Genomic DNA, 26,528 nt, shown 5'->3' with positions numbered 1-26,528 from the left:
TAGGGTTGCCGCCGCCGCGGTCACCGATACCCCCCCCCCCAGCCGGCCGAGAGTTTTTGGATGGAAGGTGTGCGCGCGAAGATAATCCAACGTGGCCGAGCACCAGACCCGACGCGCGGCAGTTACAAATGCGATACCGGTCTGCACACCGCTCCGCTCCGTGACTCGCTGACGATTTTCAGCAATAATTTCATCATATCATTATTTTATATTGTTTTATTACGCTTCCACCGAGATCGTAACAATAATATCGTTTTATTTATTTCCGTGTCTACATCTCGAAATAATATAATTATTATATAGCGTATAGTGTTTTTCGTTATTTATATCGTATCGCCGTGTTTTTTTTTTTTTTTTTATATTATACCTAATATAAAATTTATTAATTTTAATTTTAATACCGTTGTTTTATATATTAGTATCGTTGTATGCGAATGACAGCCGATAGTATAATGGCTAGCTCGAAACCTTATAATATCAAATATTTTTCCGTTGCCAGAGTTTCGTTCAAATTTTCAAATTTCTGATTTGTGGACCCGATCGTGGTGATTCCGTCGTCCAACAGATACCGAGGTTTGTAATTTATTTTTCGAACAATTAATAAACACAAGAAACATTATACAATGTGATAATACTATGATATTGTTTTATATGTAATATATTATCTGTTCAGAGTCGATATATCATACACGAAACGACTTTCGAACAGTATCTATGATAATATGTGGAACGCGTATTTGTAATTTCGATAATAATTATTTTCGAATATGGCTCTGGCCTCTGGGTGTTGTAATTTTTTTTGTATGTTATATTATTCTAGATGACTGGAAGTACATATACGATAAATTTATGTATACTCTTTACATATTATAATAATTTAGATAAAGGATTACTGTTATAATAATCGTATTGAATTGCTTATTGGTGTAGTTATATGTATATGTATCGTCGACCCTCAAATAATGAAACACATAAGGAAATATCCTTGTCCACCCTAATAATTAAAGTAGTCTGGACAGCCAGTATAACTGTCGAGTATTGCCAACTACGGATCAGCATTGTGTAGTTTATGATAATATAGTCGTGTGTTGGTCAATATAATGTTCCACAGTATATTAAATGCAATTATAGCAATACGTGTAAACGTGTATGTGTTGTGTGTATGCGACGGTCACAGGCCAAAAATGGAATTACGATTACTAGTGTAAAACTGTGATTTTTAAGGTTTTTATATTTTGGTTTCGTGTTATCATGACGTTAGAGTTTTCAGCCAAATGTTATATATGTGCAGCACTCTCGCACTCCCTTTGCCGGCTGCGGCCCACAATCGATTGCGCCAAATACAATGCGCAAAAATGTCCCAAGGTTCGTCGCTTTTGCCACCGTAGGGCAGGAACATCAATAAAATGCCGTGCTTTTATAATATTGGTTTGAGGTGCTCATAATTAAATAATATGTACGCAATCTTACAGCAATCGTGTTGTATAACTTGTAAATGCATTGAGAATTGAGAGAAATACAGTCATTACTTATATTTAAGATTTAGTAGAATAAATAATATAACATAATAGTACCTAATAATTAGAGTCCTCATTTTAAAACCATTATACATTTTCTAATAATCTTATTTTTTACTTCCGCCTTATCGGTTTTAAATTAATATTAAACATTAACAATGAATTATGTGTTTAATATATAGTTTTGTTGTGTTAGAAAATAATTAAACCTATCATACTAAAAATATCATTTATAATATTGTATGTCATTTAATTCATGCAAAACATATAATAAATTATTTAATGACAGCTTATGTTTGATGAACATTGTACTATAGACTATATGGATAAGTCAGATAAATATAAACTATTAAGCTATTTTAATAAAATATAATTTTCAATTTATTTTAATTAACTACTAACTGCAGTATGTTAATGCAATATAATGATGTATGATACAATTATTTATAAAATTATTCTATACATATATTTATATATTTTTGTTTTATTTTAAAATGACTAAGTAATATGTAAAATATATTATTAATGGTTATTAGGTAATGTGTACACTAGCTATATACGAATAAATAAAATAACTTTGATTTTAGCAAGTTTTTAATCATTAAAGGTAAATTTTATAACAGTATTATACTTACATACCTACCCAAAATAAAATTCTAAATGTAAAAAATGATTATTAATTATTAAGTGTAAAATGTTATGGTTTCGATAATTGAGGAAAATTACTTTTATAGTATTTCCCTTAAAAAAAATTAATTTAAGTTTCCACTTACCTATTTTGAAATAATGTGATTTACAGGAAAGATATTTTTTTAGAAAAGTAATTTGTTTCTGTCAATCATAAATAAACTAAGAGTTACATGATTACATATCTAAATAATTTTGTAAATGTATATTTACCTAATATTATATTAATAAATATAAGCATATCATTTTACGATTTTCTTAATAGTTTTCGAGCAACACGGATGTTGAAAATATCACCAGTTATCCATAATTTAAAGCATATTTTTTTTAAACAGATTTTAATGGGTTTTAACTTAAAATAGTTATTTAAATGCGATAATTACAGTAATTTATTTTAGTATTTAATGATAAATAAATAATTATTAAAGATTTAAAATTTAAAAATACTTGTTATATTAATATTATATTGACCACCAGATAGCTACTAAATTTAAATAGAGATTTAAATTATAAAGATATAATTTAATGTATAAATTGTATACTGCAGTATACTGTATAGATTTAATGTCCTATAATTTAAGGAAATTTATAAAATGAATAAACTTATAAGTATTTTAAGTTAAGTTTTTCATTAAAATGCTTTATATTTTGTAAATTTCATAATCTTTAAACTAATTTTACGATCTATGTCAGAAGTGTTTAAACTAGCGGCTACTGTAAAGTGCACCGCAATGCAATGTTGATCAGAGAAGCCGTGGCACAGAATAAAACAAATAATAATTATAATAATGTCGGCGATTAATATCTTATTTTATTCTAAATATAAAATATTTAATTTTAGTGTTATATGCATTGTATAACATTTGTTATCAGGCAATTATTGACGCATTTACAATAATATATCTACCTATATTAAAATAAATAAACACATTTACATATATTTGAATATAATCATTTTTGGTAATTTATAATTTAGGAGCTACTAAAATGTTGTAAAGAAGTAAAAAATCCGAGGCATGAAAAAGTTTGAATATCTCTGGTTTACGTTGATATAAATGTAATTATTAAAATAAATAATTACTTTATTTACAGAACACTTCAACTCAGTACTATATTCTATATAGCACTCATTAATGTTACTAAGATTTTTTTATGAGTTAGTAGTATAAGTGCATATGTTCATTTTCACACGTGAAACATTATACTTAACATGTGAAGAATATATGTTTTGTTGGTTCACATCATTTTTAAATACGTTTTAAAAACTTACAGTGTTTTATTTAATTAATATTTATTATGTGTTTTAAATTTATATTAGGTATTTAAAGTTATAAAATGAAACAAATTAAATTGATGCCATCTTGTTAAACGTTAAACAGTTATTATTGCTACAATGCTTCACAATAAATTTGTTTCAATATGAATGATTAGATTATTCCCCTCAGTAGGTATAATATTAAAATAACAGCTTAATTTGGAAGTGGTCCGTTATGAATAGTGTGGGCGACAATCATGCCACGTGCGTGCTCTTTTTTTTAGCCACACAAAATCCTGTTGTTATATCTAATTTCTTTGCGTCTTAAATAAGTAATTTTTAAACGTAGAATTTATTTTATAAACTAAAAATTATGTGTACAATAATTAATTATATTTTATGTTCTAGATCGTATAATTATTGTTATTTAATTATTTTTGATTGGTACATTCATTTTTGTATTATATAGAACTAACTTTTGACCTGAAAATAAGTTAAAATGTATTTTTCTATAGTGACTTAAAATTTTAATATAAGAATATTTTATGAGATAATATTAATATATTTTTATTTTATACATTTCGATAATTAGCAGAATGTGCTTATAAGTGTTATTGTTAAAACTATAATAGTAAATTAAAATTTTTCATTGAAGTTTATGAAATATCGTACACGCAGTTAGTATTCAAAAAAAAAAAAAATGTATTTATTAAATAGATTATAGTACCAATCATGAATAGTTGACTTTTTTTTTGTAATTTCCTATTAAATTTAAAAATTTAAATGTCACCCATTTCAATTTAATACATAATATAATAGTAACTATAGTATTATGATTCAATATTAAAAATTAAGTCACTTGAATTTTTTTTTTTTTTTAAGGGTTTTTCTATGATAATAATAGTTATTTATTAAAAGAAAAACTGTAATCAATTATAAAGTTACAACAATGGTATCCAGGTGTATGAACTCAGCATAGCGAATTATCCGTGATAATCAAAATGTGTTAATGTGTAGCATATTCCATATATACCGTATAGTTACAATGATTTTAATAAATAGTGAATGTTAATAGTGGAAAAAAATACGCAAAGAATAAACACACATACCGGTATCCATATTTAATTTGTACCATATGACATTTATTTATCTAGAATTCAAGACATTTATGTAGGAATACAATATAGAGTAGGTTAAAACTACAGGGTTTTTAAAGAATATTTTTTAAATGTAAAAAAAAATTGATTGATATTTGGTGTATTTATTCTTGATGTATCCATATATTTTGTTGGAAATTATTAATTGGTGAAAATATAAAAATTCGAAAATTTTTTTTTTTTGTACTTATCTTAAAATTGTTTTGATTTGGAAACATAATATTTACTTGGAAAATTATTTCATTTGGAAAGTATTTAATCGAAACCGTCGGAAAGAAATTATTTTGGAATTGTATTTATTTATTTGTAAATGTATTTTTGTGGAATAGTATTAGTTCATATACGATATATGTATTTATTCTTAAAAAATATTTGTTTACCCTGTTTGGAACCGTATACCAATAACTTAATTATGTAGATTTTCAACAAAAAATTTTTATAAAAATAATTTTCTGAGCAAACATAGAATTGTAACAAAATATTTAATATTGTTCAGTATATTATTATAGTTCAAACAAAAGTAAATGTTTCCAACAGAATATTATTTTGAATAAAATTACATTTCAGATTGAGTTTTTTTAACATAATATACATTTCAAATGACAAATGATTTACTATTACAAATAAAAATATATTTTAAATAATAATATTTATTTTAGATGGATTATTTTTCCACAAAAATACAATAAAATAAATATATTTTGCTTTCTGTATAATTGTATATAATTTTATCACATGCATTATAGATACATAATACGTATACTATGCATATTGAAGAATATAATGTATGATATTTTTAAAATGTATTATTATTTATTTATTGTGATGATATTTATTTGTGTAATTTTGTAAAATTTCAAAGTCTTTAAATGTTAATAATAAATAAATTCTTCAGAAGAATTAAATTCTACATACATTTTTTACAGGGTTACTGAATCATATTATAAGTTATGGTACAATACTTTTTCACAACCTGCAAAAATACTTCACTGATGTTCAGTATCAAATGTTTTTTGTATCGTAGTAATGTAAAATATTTTATTACAGATGGCATTATTAGTGGAATCACGGTCGTTTCGGCCGTTCAAGTCCAGTGAAGAATATCTTTACGCTATGAAAGAGGATTTAGCTGAATGGCTGAATGGGTTATATCCTGAGCTCTATATAAACGTAAATAATTTCATGGATAGACTTGATACCGGCGTGGCTTTGTGCAAGGTAAAGTTATATTTTATTTTTTTTATTAATCACAATTTAGCGTGGATTATGATGCATAAGTGGGATAATAAGATATAAATTAAAACACGAACTATGTGCTGTAATAAAATATTGTCGGGCCAGTTGTAATATACGTCAGTATCTACTAAATACATTTAATGTCTATATTCTAAATAACTCTATTCAATATATTTGTAAGCACTTACCTAACAAATTTTAATGTTTTGTCGAGACCAGAGTTGGAATGGACTTGGCATGGATCTTACAATGTCGAGATTTAATCTCTCTGGAAGATTCCGTTTAAAAAGGTCATTCCATTTTAACGACAAGTATTTTTAAACTCTGCGGCATTCTCTTTTTTAAGTTTACTTCTAGATTTAGAATAAATAACTAAATATTTCAACGTACCTACGTCAACAGAATATGGCAATATAATAAAATAAAATAATGTAATATGATTAACTCAATTCAACAAAGTAGAAGCGAACCAAAAGTGTTTTTTACCTACTAAAGTGCTACATTTTTTTTAACATAAAAAATATTTGAATATATAATAAATTTATCGTATGGTTGTGTTTATCAAAATAAATGTACTTACACAACCAAAATAATAACAATTAATCAAATAAAATTGTTAAGTATTATTATTATTACTTTTGGTTGACTTAGATGATTTTTTCAAAAAATTAAAAGTATAATTTGTTAATACTCTTTACTAAATAGTTTTTATTCACTTCTAAATTTAAGTAAGATTAATTAATTATTCAGTATAAACAACTTTTTTTTATCTTTTATGACATTGTATAGTATTATAAATAAATTGATGAGTTATGTATAATATAATTAAAAGAACACTGATGAATAGTGTTGTGTTAAGTATTTGTTTGGCTCTTTAAACGATCCTAATCTACCTAGGACAAAAAAACCCATCGATGACTGTAATAACTAATTATCAATGTGTATTAATTATGATCGAAATTTAATCATTAAATAATTTTCTTTACATCATCTAGTACTTTTTTTAGCATAATTAATTATAGTTAAAATAAATAAAAGTTTATTATAATATTTAGTCTACATATAAAAAATACAAATAAATATTTGAAAACATAGATAAATCATGTCCGACACATAATATAAAATTAATTTTCTTATTAATATTACATTAATATTTATTGCCAAATAATAATTGATAAATAGTTTTTCATCATTGTTCTTGTTATTTATTCGTCTCGATTAATCATAAGTTTAAACTATTTTAAGTGGTTATGATAAAGGGATATAGAGGAAATAACCACTTATTGACACTGAAATCTATTCAATGAATTCGCGGGTATAATTTTAAGGTAATCTGTAAATAAAGTTATTGTTTTTAAGATTATAATATTACGTGTCTATATATTAACCATTAATCTGCACGTATACTCAACTATTCGCCTATTTGTGTGCACATATATGGAATATTTAGTCAATTACTGACTACAATTATGCATCTAAGTGCTATTATAGGTACTTGGCTCGTTCTTATTCTAATAAATCGTATCGATTATGTTCACTGCATATTATAGGTAGGTATAGATAGTTTCTATTCCGCATACCGTTGAACGCGGTACGCGCCCGTACACTATTGTATTGCATGCGATTGCAGCACGATTTTCTCTTTCCTGTAGGAAATCACGTACAACGTGCTCCGTCCATTTATTGATGGTCTCCATTATATGTTTAAAACACCTTAATGTATTAACGGCATCTGAAAATAAAGAAAATTGACAAATAATCCATGTACCCGTTCAGTGTTGTATATTATGATCAAAATTCATAAAAATTTTTCCGCATTGAACTATACTTTGATCGACGAGATTTTAAGACATAGTTTCATGATTTGTTTTCTCTCGTGTATCATATTAGTATTATCAGTTTTAAAATCGTATAAATCTATCTTTATTTGTTGAAATAATGCATTATTTTGTTGACATAATCCACTGTTAGTTGCATACAATTTATTGATATATTATATTATATGTTCTCTTGATGATGTGTACGTGTACTATATTTGATGTTATCTCTAAAATAGGTCGTATTATGTACCACTATACAAGTCATTAGTATACTATATGTACCACCCAACCATATTTCATTGTTATAACATTTTAAATACTTTATGCCTAGGATAAAGATAGTATTTTATCGCGTTTTACATACATTACTTATTATTTTATAGTGGTTGTTATATCATTCGATGCTTATAACTTAGAAATTACATTTCCATAATATACTAACTAGATTGGATACTGCATCTAGCGATATCTGCATCATGTATCTACTAACAATATCTTAAAAAAATACTGGGAAAACTATGAAATCTATTAACATTTTTTTAAACTATAATTTTGTAATTTTTCATATCTTTTTATTTATTGTTAATAAATTAAAAATTTAGTTCATTTATTTTTCTACTTTTAAAAACAATCATTTAATTTAAAAACTATTAAACTTATAGTTTTTAGAAATATGTTTAAATTGTTATTCAAGTTTAAAATATTTTTTTTTTAGTTCTCATGATTATATAATTGTTTTTTCTTACGACGCATGACCGAACACCGGAAATGATATAAATTATAAGTTATTACTGATGAGTGTCGGTTTTCGTATCTCTCTTAGAACATAGATTTTTAATTATCATTTACCAACACATGTACAGTTTTATAATAATTCTATGTAAATACTATGGAAAAAGTGATAAAATATATATACATAAAAAACAAAAATTAATAAAACCTTATTCCAGCTAACGAACATTTTATCAACAAAATGATAATTATTACCACGTTACTCAATTTTTTTAAATTTATTCAACTAAATAATTATTATGTTTAGTAATCAGTTTTTATTTATTTCAATTACAATTTAATAATGATGTTAACTTTTTATTTAACGGTATTTGTGAATATAACAAGTATAATCTACGCGACAAATAAATCTACTGCGGGTGTTTTTCATGAAAATTACAAATGTTTTTTTCGGTTATATTAAATCGGGTCAAAATAAATGGTTATAGTATGTCAAACTAACATGTACTATGTACTAATGTATATGATGATTTGCAAATTATATTCAAGTGTAAAGGTCGAAAAGAAATCTGGTAAATAAACTATAATGTTTGAGAGATCAAAAACCGTAGAAAGTATATACATTTCAGATATTTGATATAGTATTATCTATTATCATAAATTACGTTAAATGATAAATGAAAAATTTTAGTTAGCCAATAAATATGATTTAATTATTTCATTTAAAACGTAATGATATTTAGCCAATAGCATTTTGAAAAACAAATTTTATAAATTGTTATTATCTTATAATTTAAATTAATTACAATTATAGGTATAATATATTTTGTTGAATTATATAATGGTATTATGGTTAATATGGTATTTTTAAATTATTATTTGTATTTTATTTTTATTTCTTACCAATTATTACCTTAGTCACATGTTAGTTATGTATTTACCTACAAATTTACTATTTATTCATAACGAATATAACGTCTTGTATAAACTAGTTTAATCCGAGTCTATATTTTCTACAAATGTAATTTATTTAAAAAGTTCGGTTTATGAATACTGAGTTATTGAAAAGTCTTAGTATATACTACTAATTTTATAAATGTCCATTAATCGGTACTCCACTGACCACTATATTTTTATAAATTAATGAAATCTTTATCTGCTTTAATTTATAGTAATTTACTTATTATTAATGTATAAGAACTTACATGATATTGATTATTTTATATGATTCCATCTATATAATATTTTATTGCAATAGGTTTTTTTTTTACATGACGTATTTTATATATTAATACAGTTAACTAATATTTTCTTTCTATATTATAGTTTATTTTTAGGTTTTTGGCAAAAACTATAATGTAAGAATTTGCTTATAGAAACGGTAATAATTAATGACAGGAAATAAATTATTTTGATTCGTTTTGGTTGTTGTGCAAGGAAGGACATTACACTGATTATTTTCAATCTATTAGAAAGCGTTATACCTATACCCAGGTTTCGATTGACCAAAGCAGATGAGAAATATTATATAGCTTGGGTGAAACGAAAACAATATGTTTATAGGGAAATAGAAAATGGTGATACTTTCAATGCAAGTTTCAGATTAAAATTTTTGCTACGTAAATGGCTACGGTTGATTATTTTGCAATTCGATTTGCTCTACATTGTCTTTTTTCACCGCCATTCTGAAATTGTATATATGTGAACGTTTTATTTAACTGAATATAAATAATATAATAATAGTGTAGTTTTTTAGTTTTGAAAAGAAATATCTGTCTATCAATAAGTTACTCTAGGATATTATAGTAGACACTAGACATACATATTATGTTAACATAATATCACGAATAATATTATACACTTGCTAAGCTGTATGTTGGTTTTGTATACTATATTTTAAATACATAATATTTATTGATAAATATACAATATTTTATTGTATAACAAATGTCTCTGAAATCTGTTATATGTCAAATAAAAAATTAAGAATTCTTATTCAACTTGCGTAGACTTTAATTTCTTCAAGGAAATCACACTATTAATATTTTTATTTTTTCGACTAAAATATTGGTGTTTAGTTAAATTTTCAGGTAATTTAAAAAGTACCTAACTACTTTATAAGGATATAGAGTTATCTTTTAAATGCTTATAAAAAAAATGTATGAATAATTAATGTTTAAACTACTAATTTATATTATTAGGATAATGATTTGTTATGGTTTATTATTAATGTATTGACTTATTTTATAATATAGAAAAAAATAATAATTTAAGTAAACAATTATTTATTGTAGTTATGGTTATAAAAATATTGCTCTGGTTAAAAGTTCACGAGTACTTAACGTTATATGTGGATTAAGGTACAAATAAGTGTAGAAGCCTTTTTAAGTTTAGCCTTGATTTAATAACAATAGACTGACCTAAATAAATCTCTCGTATTGAATATATTTGAATTTTCACTCGAAGTTAAATAATGTATAAAAAAAATATTAACATATTTTTAATTATTGTCTGATTCAATTAATAATCAATAAATTAGAAGAAATTAATAAATTGTAAGAAATTTGCATTTAGTATGCAGACTTGGAGGAAAAATATTTATATTAAGTATAGACGGTCTTTCTGAAATATGCTAGTGTTTACTTTGCGACCAAAATGCATTCAATATTCATTATCAGGTACATTGTCAACGTACACAATTGTTCCAATCTATTTTCTACTGAATTAAATAATTGATTGAGTACAATTACGGTTAACGCATTCAAATACATTATTGAATTGTTTTTGAATAATTTAGTAATAGGTGTCAAGTCTAGTTAACTCTGAATGTGTGTTTCGCACGGTTTATTGTATTTAACTGTACTATCTTGTTTATACTCTGTTGAATACTTGTATGGATGACGTATCAATATTCAATATATTACAGTGAATGCTAACAAACGATCGGTTGTAGCAAAGTATTATTATTTTAATAATCAGCCTTGACATGCAAAAAACTGGAACATGGTTAGACTCATCTAAAATTTCGGTATTTTTTTTAATTTAAAATCTACTACGTAGGTGTTAGCTTAAAAATAATAATTTGATTATCTGATTGACGGAAAATTATAGACAACTGCGTAGTATTGTTTATTTTTACTTTAACGTATATATTATACATATTTTTTTTTTATAATTATAGCTGTTGACTTCTTAAAAAAATGAACAAAGTACTTATAGATACTCATTAAAAATATAATATCATTGCTATTCTAAAAAATAATAAATACCCATGTTCAAAGCTATCTAATTTTAATTTTTAGCAATGCTTAATACAAATGACAATTAAGATATAAAATACATTATTATAAGTTATCGGTAAGCATGTTAATTAATTTAAATACAACCTTTAACAAGATATTTTATTTTATTTTTGTAGCATTCAAACTGTGTAAGAAACTATGCAGAGGAACACGTGAATCGAAGACAAGCGGCTGGGAAATCTAATATTAGCGGCATTGCGAGCCTAGTTCTTCAATTACCACCAGTGCGATACTTACCCGGCGCTAAAGGTGGTACATTTTTTGCTAGAGACAATGTTTCCAATTTCATCAATTGGTGCAGAAACGGACTTGGCGTATTTGAGTGTCTGTTGTTTGAAACCGATGATCTAATAATGCGAAAAAATGAAAAACACGTGATCTTATGTTTATTAGAGGTAAAATTGTATTACACAAAATATTTAAAGAAAAAACAATAAAAAAATAATGGTTGAATTCTTTTTCTAGGTCGCTAGACGTGGTGCCAGAGTTGGTGTACCAGCTCCGATGTTAGTACAAATGGAAAGACAGATTGATCGGGAAATCGCAGCAGATAAAAAGTATGCTCAATTTTCACAAGGAACTGATTTTAATGATGGCGATGATACTGATTTGAGTGACGGCGAAGACCTAACCGAATATGCGCCATTGCCTCAAATTGTAACTAACGATTTAAAAAGCTTAGATGAAATGGTAAGTGTGATAATTGAAATATTTAATTAATAATGAACAATGTTTAATGATAGAAATGTAGATTGGTGTTGTTTATATTATAATACTGAATTGAATTCGTTATTACTTTCCAACTAACAAGTTGTTACCTCATAGATAAACTATTTAAATTATATGTTTTTACATTATATAATATCTAATTACATTCTACCATTTATCCATATAAAAATAAACTTAAGTATGATTAATCTTAATATTAGAAAACGATTCTTCAATTTATTTTACATGTAAAAAGTACTACAACGCGAATTCATGATAACATTAATGCATTATTAATATAATATGTAGGTAACCACAAATTTTATCCATTCTACGTGTTAGAGTTAATATTTCATTACTTTTTAATTTTTTATTAAGAGTAGTACTTACTGTAATGATATGATAAAACCACAGTTAGGAAGTAAAATTTTTGTAGTATTGAACGTATTATAAATTAATTGAGAAATATAATTTAATGTTATACGGTTTATCTGAAAGTGTAGTTGCCTACTTGCCTTAATTGTGCAAATGGTATAATAAGTAACGGAATTATGTTGTGAATTATAGTGGTAATCATAATTTACTAAATTAACCAAATATTGGACTAAAAGAAAGGTACTTATGTATAAAACAATAATTATTTTATAATATGTAGAAAGAATGAAAGAAATTTTTATATTAGAAACAAGTAAATATTTCTAGAATTATGACATAAATACAGTTTATATACAACGTTTGAAAGAATAAGTTTACATAAAAGTGCGTATGGATATATATATATATTAGGGCATTGAATATTTGCATAAAATTGCAACCAATAGTACTTCAATGTACAAAGTATTTTATGATTGCTTAATATTCTTGGATTAAACATAAAGCCTTACGCCTATATGAAATACATTAATTATTAAACTATCATTATAAAAAATATAACCATTGTTTATAGAATTGAAATTATTTTTACTTTGAATAAACTTGATATTTTTGTACTTATTGAACACAATCAATTATTTCGAAATAACTTCATAATATTTCCTTTATTTTATGTGAAATAGAATTGTTTTGTTGACATTTATATTTTGTAATGATCGTATTTAGTTACAACTAAATTGACACAATAAAAACATAACTATTTTTACATTTCGTATTCAAAACAAATGTATTACATTTTGGTATTTTTGTACAATTAATCAATTCACACGTATTCACCTTAATATATGTATTTAATATAATAGTGGAACAATAATTATTTTAGCATCGAAAATCAGTGTCCAATAAGCAATAACATTGTTTTATATTTTGTTTTGTTTATCAAAATGATGTTCGTATGAAAATTGTAATCCTTTATCGGCATGAATGCGGCACATAACCTTGATTTTTAATAGACAAAAAGAAAACGTCGTGACACTGCGAATTAGTGAAAACAAAGCGTTAAGAAGTTGCCGACCTTAGCCACCGGTGCAGCGTACCCGGGGCACAACTCGTGCGAACACAGTGGATTGTGATTGATACAACATCACATACATCGGGCCCAACTTAATTAAAATTTAGTACAATGACATGAGAATAAATTCAGTGCAATGCGCAGTTATAACGTTAATTAATTTAAAAAATATATAAGTCGGCATCGCAGCAGAAAGCTCAATGGAAACATGAATACATTGTGCATTTGTGCACAATATTGCGTGGAATTATTGATCCTAACGAAATGTTTGGATGTTGCTTAAATTGTATGATTAGATAAAACCAATGTAGTATATCATGTGAATATATACGTAATATTATATACATATATATAAAACGCTAATACTGTAAAACCAGTTATTTCGGTAAACACTTCGTGGGTTGATAATCATTATTGTATAATATAATATTCATATAGCTAAATTCTATTATTTTCTATTATAGTTTTATCTCACGATCAATGTTTTAATATTATGTTCTTATTATTTGATTTACGATTACGAGAGAACAAATTATAGTTCAAGTTAATACGTTATCTTAAAATTATTGCTGGTCATAATGAATACTAAATACGTTGAACATATTAATAGTTATAATATTGTATATATAAATATAATATGTCTGTTTTATTATGTTTATCTCATTTTAAATAATTTAACATATTTTTTTTTTTTTTTTTTCAATATTTTATTATAATGGTAAAAAATTCATTGTAAATAGGTTACATTACAAAGCCTGAAATTAATATGGCAACATATTTACTTTTTTTTAAATAATAATTTCAGAATTTCATAGTTTATTTGCAATGTAGGTTAAAACTTGAAATGTAGCCAATGTAGGAATTGAAAATATTATTCAGTTTATTAAAATCTGATATTTTTTAAAAAGATAATAGAAAATAAACGAAATTACATATTTTTTTTATTATTGAAATGGACTAAAATAAGTATATCAAAATTCAACTGGAAAAAATTGTATTATAATTGCTAGTTTGATTTGTTTAAGTACTATTATTACTCTAATATTTTTGGCCACTGATATGAAATTGAATTCTCGAATTGTAGTTGAGTACTTTCTAATATGAACAATAATATTAATCATATACTAGTTTGCTATGAAACATGGCACATACATGTATCTTCAAGTGCCAAATAAAAATTACCGCGTTCGACGTGATTGCCATGCCCACAAAATCTCATCTCTTATTATTTTTTTTTTTATATATTAGCCTAACGTACGCGTAACCTTATTTTTATTTCGTTAGGTACGGGATCTTGTGGAGAGATGCAAGTGTCCGACCCAGTTCCCGATGATTAGAGTGTCCGAAGGCAAATACCGTATTGGTGATACTAAAGTCTTGATATTTGTCAGGGTAAGTACTTATGATTTGTATATTTTAAATCGTTTCTCTAAAATACTTTTGTACATTCAACTGGTATATTATACTGTTCTATTTGGTGTGCGTGCATAATAATATCATCCTTATATAGATACTGAGGAGTCACGTTATGGTCAGAGTGGGCGGAGGTTGGGACACACTGTCTCATTACTTGGACAAACACGACCCGTGCCGATGCAAAACTGGTAAGTCACATTATACCTAAGCGAAAAAACAAATATAATATGTAATGGGAGGAAAAACATTTTTTGTCCGTAAAACAACACACCGTAAAGTCGTACGTTATTATGCCCGCATTTATAATAATAGTATATACCTACGTATTGGCGTACAGTTTATGGGCGGCAGCGAATAAAATAATACCTTTCCTGCAAGGTCAACATTAATAAAGTATTGGTGTAGGCTATTTGTCGTGCAATTGATTCTTGCGTAAAATGTCCCACTGGACATACCGTATTGTGTTGTTGTAGCATCGTAGTTAGTTTTGGTCATGCGTGTGTTTGTTGTTTTATCGTTTTTAGCTTTTATTTTTTTTTATTTTTTTTTTTTATTATTGTTTTTTTTTTTTATTAATTTTCTTAAATAGCTCATCGAGCGCCGGTATCTGCGAAACTGACGGGTGTCAGGAGCGGCGGGCCCACGTTGGAATTATCGCACGCCCAAGTACACTACGAAAGGTCAGTACTTTGTTGTATTTTATTAGGTATATTATGTATGTTTGTTTAATACGTTTAGCATGTACCGAATAGGATTTGCATGCAGTGTATATTATTCATAGGCATGTACAATTTCGCATTTATAACGCGGGAAAAATAAAAAGATTTAATAATCCATTTGGTTTTTTTGTTTATAAACACATAAAAATCTTGTACTTTTTGTAAAACATTTTTTCCAATGGGAACATTAAATGTATCATAGAACTTAAAGTATACATGTACTCACATAATAAAATCAGTAAGATTTAAGCACTGACGAGTTTTAAAGTACAAGGTTATATATTATTATGACATCGCAGTGCAGTTAGAATGAATGGCATAATCTTATAATCAGATACGACAGTAATAAATAAACACCACACCTGCAATTATGACGGGAGGTTTTTTTATTTCGAATAACGGTATCAGTGTTATAATAATAGAATTTCTCGATTAGGATGACTGTGAATATAATGCATTAAACAGATATTAAGAATCCTCAGTTTAATAAAATATGAATTCATTATTTATTTTTTCTATTTTAAAAAAAAAAAATTGAAATTAGTAATCGTGACAGTTTAGTATATTAGTACCTACATCTATAGTTTATATACATATAATATGTATGATGAGCATACGGAATAATTTCAAACGATAATTGAGTTCAAAACATGTTTTAATTAAACTTAATCGGTGTACTTGATATAAGTTCTCAAGTATATTTTAATTGTATTTAGGTATACGAACACGTTTAGAAAACTTTTGAAATGCTTATTCGAGAACGCACTTTTATTAAATTGTAACTCCCTCTTTTTTCAATTCTAATTTAAATCCTAAGGAATTGGTGTAGAGTGTCTACTTATAACTAATCGATTTTTGTCATGTGATATAGTGCACTTAAAATTAAAGAGGAGAACGGTTTATCCATTGTATTGGTATTAAGTGTTTAATAATGTTACCTACTTACAGTTACCAGTTAACTGTTCATTTATATCATCTTCTACATGGGCGTGCACAGGGGGGGGGGGGTATAAATTCCTCCCATGAATACTCGACAAATATATAATATGTATTAACTATTGTTTATTTACATATAATTATAGTTATTTTATTTTCCAATTTTAGAGTTTTTTTTATATACTCGTAACAATTGATTTATTGATTAGGTATCATTTTTTCCTTATCTGTATTATTTGATATTGTTTATGGTAACTATTAACTATTATTATTCTAATACACAGATAAACAGATGCCGTCCTAGACCCTTAAAAATATTTCGCTTCTACCCCAAGAAAAAAAATTTATTTATTTCTCAAATTCATGAATTTACTTCTATGTTTTTTAAATATATGTATTAAATATTATACAATATTAATTTATGCAATTATATATATGCATAAAATATTCATATGATTTTTTTTTTCATTTCTTACAAAATTTTCCACCCTAGACCCGGGCTTCACAGGCCTAGGCGTAAATCCGGCCCTGATTCTAAGACCGTGGTTACTAAGATCATATACAATGGATAGATCCATGAGCCATAGCCTATAAATGACACATAATGTTGATGATGTACATGTTAGCGACGAGTCGCCAGTTATGTGGCCTTTACGTGCATGCTCTTGCAACTAGTCGCATATATAAATATGCGATATTTATTTCTACTGTTAAGTATTTAAAATAAATTGTCAATAGGTCCATATAGATTTTGATAGGGATTTGTACATGAGTAGTTAAATGTTTAGGTTGTTGTGTTTATTGTTAATAAGGAGTGTCTTCAGCATTCACAGCCTAATATTTAGCTACAGTCTTTTAGTTTGGTGTGCCCAGGTTAGACGGTTATCGAGTATTAGTCTGAGATATTTAATCGTAGGAGATAAAGGAACTTGGACATTATAAAGAGTTACAGCCGGAAATTGTGCTTGTTCAAGGGTGAAGGTTGTATGGCCTGATTTGGCTTGATAGATTTATGACTTACGAGTGTTAAGAGATGCTTTTGTTTTTGTATAGAGAATTCAAACAAAATACACATGAAATACCTAGTACTTTTTTTGGTGACATTATCCCAAAAATAATTTTATAAGAAAAAAATAAAACAATTAAACAACTATAATGTCAATCCAAAGTTATTTTTATTAAGTTGGAAAATTGGAGTTCGAAGCTTAAAAACAAATTATCATTTACATATAATATTTACGCAATATTATCACAAAATCAAAGGTGAACATTAATTAGTTAGTTTATTTTCTAATCAACTTATAAACTTAAGGAGTTTAATTGACAGCTAAAATAACTTAGCTTTTTGCACTTGATACTGGACACTTTTTTAATAAAATTGTGAATCATAAATTAAATTAAATTTTTAAACTGAATCAAGTTAATATTTACCTGACCTACATTATATTCACAGCCCTAAATACAACACTGTGTCCGTTTAGTCCTGCTGCAGTTCCGTACAACAATCGTACAAATAACACATAATATAATATAATATCATATACCTAATATTTATCATTTCCTCCGTATACATGTATTATGTGTGTAAAATCTATAGATCACCGCCGAGAACACGACGCTCGTCTACGTCCAGTACGGGGAGTAGCGGTAACGGCGGTTACTCCGGTGGCCTAAGTCTGACGTCCGGTGGTCTGGCCACGGCCAAGCGGGCGAGCCGCCGCCGAAGCAGATCGCCGTCGCCGCGGCCAACCGCCAAACTAAGCGCGCCCGTGGACGCGGGCCGCCGGAGCAGGAGCCCCACTCCCCGGCGGGCCGCCGACCACTTGACCGTTGGCAATGCGGCCTGCAGGTCCAGATCAGTGACGCCCAGCGGGAGACGTGCGCGACGGTCGGCGTCGCCTTCGTCCGGAACGGTTAACGGTGGCGGCGATCGTCTGCTGCATGTGCCCAACGGACAGCGACAGCCCAGCGACCGCAGCCGATCGCCGTCAGCCGCGCGGAAACAACGAAGCGGAGTGGACGACACGCCGACGCCGAAGATTTCGTTGAACTTCACGTCGGAACTAGCCGCCGAGTTGGGCGATCGTCTGCATCGATCGTCCAGGGAGTCGTCCGTGGACGTACAACCCGAGACCGGAAAAACGGACTGTGGCCGGAACAACGGCGAGGATGGCGACGACGACGATGACGACGATGACGATGTGACCGTGGACACGTCGTCCACGTGTCGGGTGTCGGATAATTTCCAAGGCACTGGACAGTACCACGTTCTCAACCCTACGCCCGTGACGGCCATCGACGAGAGGCGGCACTCGACCGTCAGAGAGGAGGAGTCCGTAGTAGACACGACGCCGTTCAGCCGCGTGTCGGACAGCTTGAGGGTGGCCCCGTATGATTGTCCATCTGCGGCGACGGGCCGGAAAAAGTCTCATTCGACCCGAGGGGACGTCGCGAAGAAGTCGGAACCGGTGGGCACGGATAGCGGCTCGGAAGTATCGGACGAGGGCTATAGGAGTCTAGGAGTGGTGGCTTCACCGCCATTCAACTCTAACGTGAAACACGTGCAGAAATCTAATGGTAAGCGTCATAATGTAATACGCAAAATATCGTTAAGATTTTCGTTCATATAGTAGAGGGAGCACTATGTGATAATAATATTTTTATATATAATAAACATCATATATTTGTCTAACCCGCACTAACTATTTCCATATTTTATCCATTTAAATTCAGTTATTAAAAATAGAAAAAAAAAAGAAAGATATATTATATATTTTGTCTACCTTAGTGTAGATTGTATACTTTCTACACTAGGTTTGATAATATACGTTATTCAGTCACAATTATCTGTTTATAATATCATTAGCATATATTAAAAATGTTTATAATAATATACGTATATTCTCGGATCGTTGACATTGGCATTGACATGATGTATGTCAGAGAAAATTCTATTTTAATAATGGCAATTTTATAAACCTACATATATAATGTATCTGCGAGTCTAAACGTACATACAAAAAAAGTTTTTTTTTTTTTTTTTGGTTTTTGATTGGCTCATTATGCTATAATATGCATATGGGTAGGTATCAGGTATCTATATAGATTGTAAATAATAAATAAATGTTGCGATGACCTTAACTTTATAAAATAAAACATACTTAATAAATTATAACGAAAATAATTCGGTATTGATATTCATCTTTATATAAAAGACATTCTATTTTTATCATATTTAATTTCGTGAGACAAATAAATAATATTTTAAATTATCAAATGTTAATTATTTTTTTTTTTTTAGTGTGTTTATTTTTAAACAAATAAAGTATAAATAATTTTCAGTTCAATAGAAACGACTTTTGACTTAGGATCACCACAAAGAATTAATTATAATAATATGTAATAATTAGTTTTGTAATATTACTATACAGGTAACATCCCACGCTTAGCCACAAGCGTTTTGTCACGATTGGTAATCTCGTTTTAATAAATTATAAATTATGCTGAAATACTAATTCTCATGGGTTTAGTAGTCGCACAATAAATGTGTAAATAAAAATTAGATTAGTATGTACATATTATACGTGTTTTGATAAAACTGCTTTGCATTTTGGTAGAATACTTTTTTAAGTTTCGTGCATGTTTTATTGAATTGCCGTGTATATTTTTATAGTTGTATACTTATAATTTATAACTATATTCTATAGTATATCTGATTGTGGTTAAAGTTTATGAATGTAATATTATGAGAGAACTCGTAGCCGACACGAACGCCAAAGGATTAAATCAGGTAGGATTGATTACAATAATATGTTGATGTAGTGGAGGTACATGATATAGCAATATATAATACATCTCCTTTCCTACAAGTAACATCGCAGTTTATATGCGGGAACATCAAACCATTGCAATAATAATTATCTTATCTGGACAACGTTATTCGCATTTTGTTGTGATTTCTCAATGCCGCTACATTATTTTTATTATTATTACTTTTATCATTATCTGTATTGGTATTTAGGTATGGTATTATTAAACCGATTGAGAAATGTCCAATGGTGAAGACCATTCATTTGGTCACTATGACACTATATGCATTAGTCTCGTCGCTGTTATCACTGTTGGCACGATATATATTTATGTATGGGTATAATAAATTATAACGCATACCTCTATCCATGTAAAATATATTATACACATTATATTATATGTTATATTTGAATGATTTACGCAAGTAAAATTTATAGCTTAACTAGAATTTCAAAACTACATGAAGTCCATAAATATTCCCTTCTCGAACGCTGTCTCCAGATTTAGTTGACCAATCCCTTATAGTATACATAACTGTCATGCAAACACCTTCCCACTATCCAGACTACTGTGTCGAAACCTTACGTAGTTCAACATGTTTTCAGTTGGCTGGCCCATACATCATCACGTAGGTATATTATATATTATATGCATACATATACGCTTATTCCAGCGAATAATTTAATCCACGCGCATTTAATGTTATTTCGCCCACATTTTGACACTTCTAGCCAAAACCACGTATGCGGTGCAGCGATTTGAGTTCAGATTTTTAAAAAAAAAAATTTCTCAGCCCGTCAAAATTGCCCACGCGCGTACTATACTTGTTTGATCGGATTGCACTCCGACTACGATGGAATAAGTTAAAACAGGAATGTCGGGTACCTTTACCTATAATCGCATCGTTTTTCTGAACTGGAATCGAAGGGTGCAGCTCGAAGCGGTGCCATTAGATTGGTATATACAATTACACATATTAAACGCATTATATTATTATTACATAGGTACTACGTAGGCACTGCGTTCGTTTTCGGACGATGGAGTATATTGAAGCGAAATAAACGTGATTTGATAACAGTGATTTTACTATACAATTTCTGTACGAAGAAAATAATTATTATTTTTTTTTTAATTTGTATAAATATTACCTCTTAAAATATATTTTACATAATAGTTTTAAAATAATAGAGAAATATTGGCATACCCGATGTTTTGTTTATAGTTGTTTTATTTTATTTTCGAAAGCGTGCGTTTAACGAAAAGTGGTTTAATTGTATTTGGGGAAAAACACGTAATGTTTAAGTAATAATAAGGCATGATGGTTGTTCAACATGACGTGATCTTGAAAATAAGAAAAAATAACTTTTACTTGTTAAATTGACAATGGAGAAAAAGAGGGAAACGAATGAAAAGCGTATCCAGTTTGTGGCTAAATATATAACAATATATAATGTAGTTTTTAAACAAACCATAAACGCAAATGATAAATAAAAAAATACAAAACAATAAATATAAATCGACGATAATACTATATTGTATACTGTAATGAATTACCCATGAGTATAATATAATGGCATATGGATTATAGTCGTTGTCACTTGTATACGAACTCATTTATCATTCTATGTCGGCTAAATTAGAGTGGTTAATGATTGTTTTTAATTTTAATTTAATATTTATTATATTTATCAGTTGAAAAAAAAAAAATGTTTTTTAAACATTTTAATATAACTGAGAACGATAAACATTTTTAGTCTAATGCCTCGATTGCTTCGGTTATAAACTTAATTATATCATATATGTAATCCTAATAATTACAAGGTTCACATATAAAAAAAAAGGCAAAATTTTCAAGGATGATGAGCATTTCGTGTTTAAATAATCACGCTGTAGTCAGAGCTGACGATAGGAACGGTTGATAGGATATCTGTACATGCAGTATAGCAACAAATAACGCAAAACGGAAATGCATCTCGAACTCGCGGTAAAATAACCATAGGTATAGGTACATCTCAGGTTCATTTTTTCAACTTGTATATGTTACACGCAACGATGGAAATACGAATAACCCATAGCGTATTAATTTTTGATTTATCTCGTGAGTTGACACCGTCAATTCTTCGATTCCCATCGTGTGGGGTGATGAAGAAGTATAATATACCTATATAGTCGTCTGAGCACGTATTTAACCTAACCTTACACTGACCTAACCCAACTCCATGGACATTTCTTGCGCGCATATACCGATTATAATTTAATGATTTCTTGTATAACGACGACTATATGTAAAGAATACTACGTCTGAAACGGATTGCAGAATGTTTTGGGCTCACGATTTGCAGAGACGGCCGAAATATGAATAGCCGCGGGGAAATTGAAATACGCCGAACGAGAGACGGAATAAAAAAAAAAAAACATATTTATGTTTATATTTTATAATTATTTATGTTATACCTACGCCAGCCGAGCACATAATACAACGTACACACATAATATTATTATTATATGACTTAACCGTCCACACTGTCAGACACGCCTATACATTTTTTAACATACATTATAACTTATAAGACATATTACGTGCGCCATAATCGTCACCGCGAACGCGTCTACACGACGTCACGCTAAACCGGCGCGCACATTCGCGATTATCGTCATCAGTATGTTATTATACTAGCCCGCGGGACATAACGCTATGGCTTATTATTATTATTATTATTATTATTATTATGTAACAAGTAAACAATGGTGCGATTTTACGTGCATAATATCGCCGACGGTTCTTTGTAAAAAGTCTCAGTTCCGTAAAAATTTAAAACTGTTGATTAAAACAAAAAAAAAGTAAGTTATTGTTGCGGTTATATGAAATGTAGGTAGATATCCTAATTCCCAGGTTAATTGAGTTCGTCGAGATTGAATCTGTCAGACGATTTCGATCAACAGAATAATAGGTGAATCTTGAAATCTTTACGCGATGAAAAATGTAGTTGCATACCAATTTTATTGGACAACGATTAAAATGATATTTATCGAAGATAATAGCTAATAATAAATATCAAAAATTTAATATGGTTGATTGTAAGTAAAATAATCATTTTTTTTTTTTTTTATATAAATCAAATAATTACATTTACAAGAGAAATACATATACACATTAATGATTTATATATCTCCAGTGAGAAGTGAGAATTGCTTATGACGGTGATAGAGAGTTATGTAGTTATATTACATTTTTAAATAATCATTATTAATAAAATACTAATAATAGTTTACAATTATGCTACAAGCTATAATAATAATACACATAATATTAGGTACACAACCTTTGTTGTGGAGGAGTATTGAAGATAAAATAATTCGAAATACTCATAAGTTTTACCTCATTATAGAGTGCGTTGAAGGAGAGGGGTAGAAATGCTATTTCAGTCCCCCTCGTCTAATGGTTTAAAAATAAAATAAAGGGTGTACAGCGGGAAAGTCACGACCTGATACCACCACTTAGCATTAGTGGTTATTGGCTGTTCAGCATTTGCGTCTGCCGTCCGGTGTTTATATATTGTATATTTATTGTGATATAAGTTTACCTCAAGCACGCGCCTACCGCGTGTATTTCTCACGTATATAATAAATTGTTAAAACCTAATCTAACCACAAGTAACCCGTCGCCGAATAGTTTGTCATTGTTACGCATTTTTGATTGCAGGCACGCCACCGGTAACGCGTGTGACGCGGCCGCCTCGCAGCCGTTCGGCGGGTGGCAAAGAGACGCCCAGCCCGCAACAGTCGCCGTTCCGCCGGAACCGTTCTACCACCCAATCGTCGAGACAGCAGCAACATCATCCTGCACCGGCGGTCGGCCGGTCGCAGACACCCACGCTCAGCCGCAGGTCACCCGCATCGTACGCGGACGGTGCCGCGGCGGCGGGTCAACACCAACCTCCGTTTTCGTCGTCGTCGTCGCCGGCCACCCCGTTGCTGGGCCGGAACAACACGTGGAACGCGACCGGCGGCCGGCACTGGACGTCCAAACAGCGACCGCAACTGTCGGCCGACACGTTTTGCCAACAGGTGGCCGACATCATCAACCGGTTCGCGGTGATGGCGCCGAGTCCCCGGAAGGACTCCAAACCCGATTCGCCGATCGTCACTCGGATACCGGCGCCCGTCCAAAGGACTTGATCGTCAATCACCGCCGCCGCCGCCGTCGTCGTCGTCGTCGTCGATGTCGACGAGTCTCCGCGAGGTCTAGTCGTCACGGGAGACACGCGGTGGAGGGGATAACTCTCGTTTAAAAATAGATAATAAATAATAATCCGCATAGTTTTGTTTTTTCGCCCCCCCCCCACGATTTGGGCGGTTGCCGACCCGATGGTCGTGGCAAATAACATGTTTTAATGTTTTCGTACTCGTGTCGTTGTGACGTCTATCGCGGTACACTGCGGACACGCATTAATAAGATATTATAAGTCTGTTTATTGGGAACGACGGCGCAACGATGCGACGACGTATGATATTTATATATTTATGTGTTTTAAAACATTTTAAAATTGTTATCGCAATACGCTCGTCTTAAGTGTATTTGTTTAATTTTTTTTTTTTTTTTGCGATCGGATTATATTATATTATTATTATTATTATTATTGTCGCGCGCGTATAATATTATAATATATTTATTATTTATTGTGACGTTATTATATTAGGTGCGTAAATTAAATATTATAATTTCGTTGTTATGTGTTTGTTGACAATTGCAGACGGGGAAGACAATATTATGCTTTTCTCGCGTGAACGAATGGTGCTAAAAACCGACCTTAATTAGTGTTATGATTATAATATTATACAATATGACTCAGTCATGTACGATAATATTGCAATAATATTATTACCCCAGGTTAGCGCAGTGGCAACCCATATTTTTTTTCAAACGGACGGTAACGTAAAAATACCGTGTTTCTCCCGATGAAATGATTCAAATATTCTTAAAATAAAGTTCAAGGGTGAATTTGATATACGAGTACACGATCCCTTAACCTCCCTTTCTCTTTTGAACGCCACTGTGTTAACTTGTATATTAGTTATCATTATTATTATTATTATTATAATTGTAAAATTTATGAATAACGTATCTTGTCTATATGCTTTTATACATCTATATTACCGCTAATTGTACGATTTTTTGCTAGAACACGATCTTCATATTTATATATGTATATGAATGTATAATAAAAAGTATATACATAGATATGGGGTAAATTTACAATGATTAAATATTATGTTTTGTATTATATAGATCAATAATTTTGTGTAACATCTATACGCGCAGGTATATAAGGATATGTACTATATTATTGTTATACATAGCTATGTAAAATTATGAAATTGTGTACTCACGTTAAATATATTTCTACATTATCCTGCCGTATAGACACACATCGTATTATGTAATATTATATCATATAGAAAATTTTATATATATATACTAGACACAGTGCATTATATTCTAAATTAGTTAAATATATACTAACAAAATTGTTGAGGAAATTTTTGTGTCTGTTTTGTTTTATTATCGTTAAGTGATTTTCAACTTATGTACGGTAAATGATTGTTTTTCCTTGCATGAATTATATGAAAAGCACAAGATTTACAAGGAAAGGGGGACCTAAAAAACATGTAAAAGACGATTTTATGATATCTGGAAACGCTAATATGCAGTATACACCTATAACTGCGTATTATCTACATGTTCGATTATTATTACCCACTCGTTCCTTGTCACGGTTATATTTTAT

General features: G+C 29.2%; 1 protein-coding gene across 1 annotated transcript; it reads left to right on the top strand.

The window, feature by feature from the left end:
- The first annotated feature begins 22 nt into the window (after window positions 1–22).
- LOC112597674 (GAS2-like protein pickled eggs) lies at window positions 23–25,376 on the top strand. The gene is made up of 9 exons (XM_025343822.1): window positions 23–573; window positions 5,664–5,834; window positions 11,823–12,101; window positions 12,172–12,396; window positions 15,143–15,250; window positions 15,369–15,462; window positions 15,864–15,954; window positions 18,527–19,506; window positions 24,443–25,376. The coding sequence occupies exons 2-9, from the start codon at window positions 5,664–5,666 to the stop codon at window positions 24,916–24,918; spliced, it is 2,424 nt and encodes an 807-aa protein (XP_025199607.1). The 5' UTR covers window positions 23–573; the 3' UTR covers window positions 24,919–25,376.
- Window positions 25,377–26,528: the final 1,152 nt, after the last annotated feature.

The sequence above is a fragment of the Melanaphis sacchari genome, unplaced genomic scaffold (genome assembly GCF_002803265.2).
Source record: "Melanaphis sacchari strain LSU unplaced genomic scaffold, SCAv2.0 Contig43_pilon_pilon, whole genome shotgun sequence".
In the NCBI taxonomy this organism is placed as follows: domain Eukaryota; kingdom Metazoa; phylum Arthropoda; class Insecta; order Hemiptera; family Aphididae; genus Melanaphis; species Melanaphis sacchari.
The sequence above is the reverse complement of the archived record's forward strand: the minus strand, read 5'-3'. Positions and strand labels throughout refer to the sequence as shown.

What these genes read in the sequence shown, in the direction of transcription:
- LOC112597674 (XM_025343822.1), top strand. Translation starts at nt 5,664, where the DNA reads ATGGCATTATTAGTGGAATCACGGTCGTTTCGGCCGTTCAAGTCCAGT. An exon ending in TGATCTTATGTTTATTAGAG is followed by an intron (nt 12,102 to 12,171) that starts GTAAAATTGTAT and finishes TTCTTTTTCTAG; the next exon opens with GTCGCTAGACGTGGTGCCAG. An exon ending in GCCCAAGTACACTACGAAAG is followed by an intron (nt 15,955 to 18,526) that starts GTCAGTACTTTG and finishes TAAAATCTATAG; the next exon opens with ATCACCGCCGAGAACACGAC.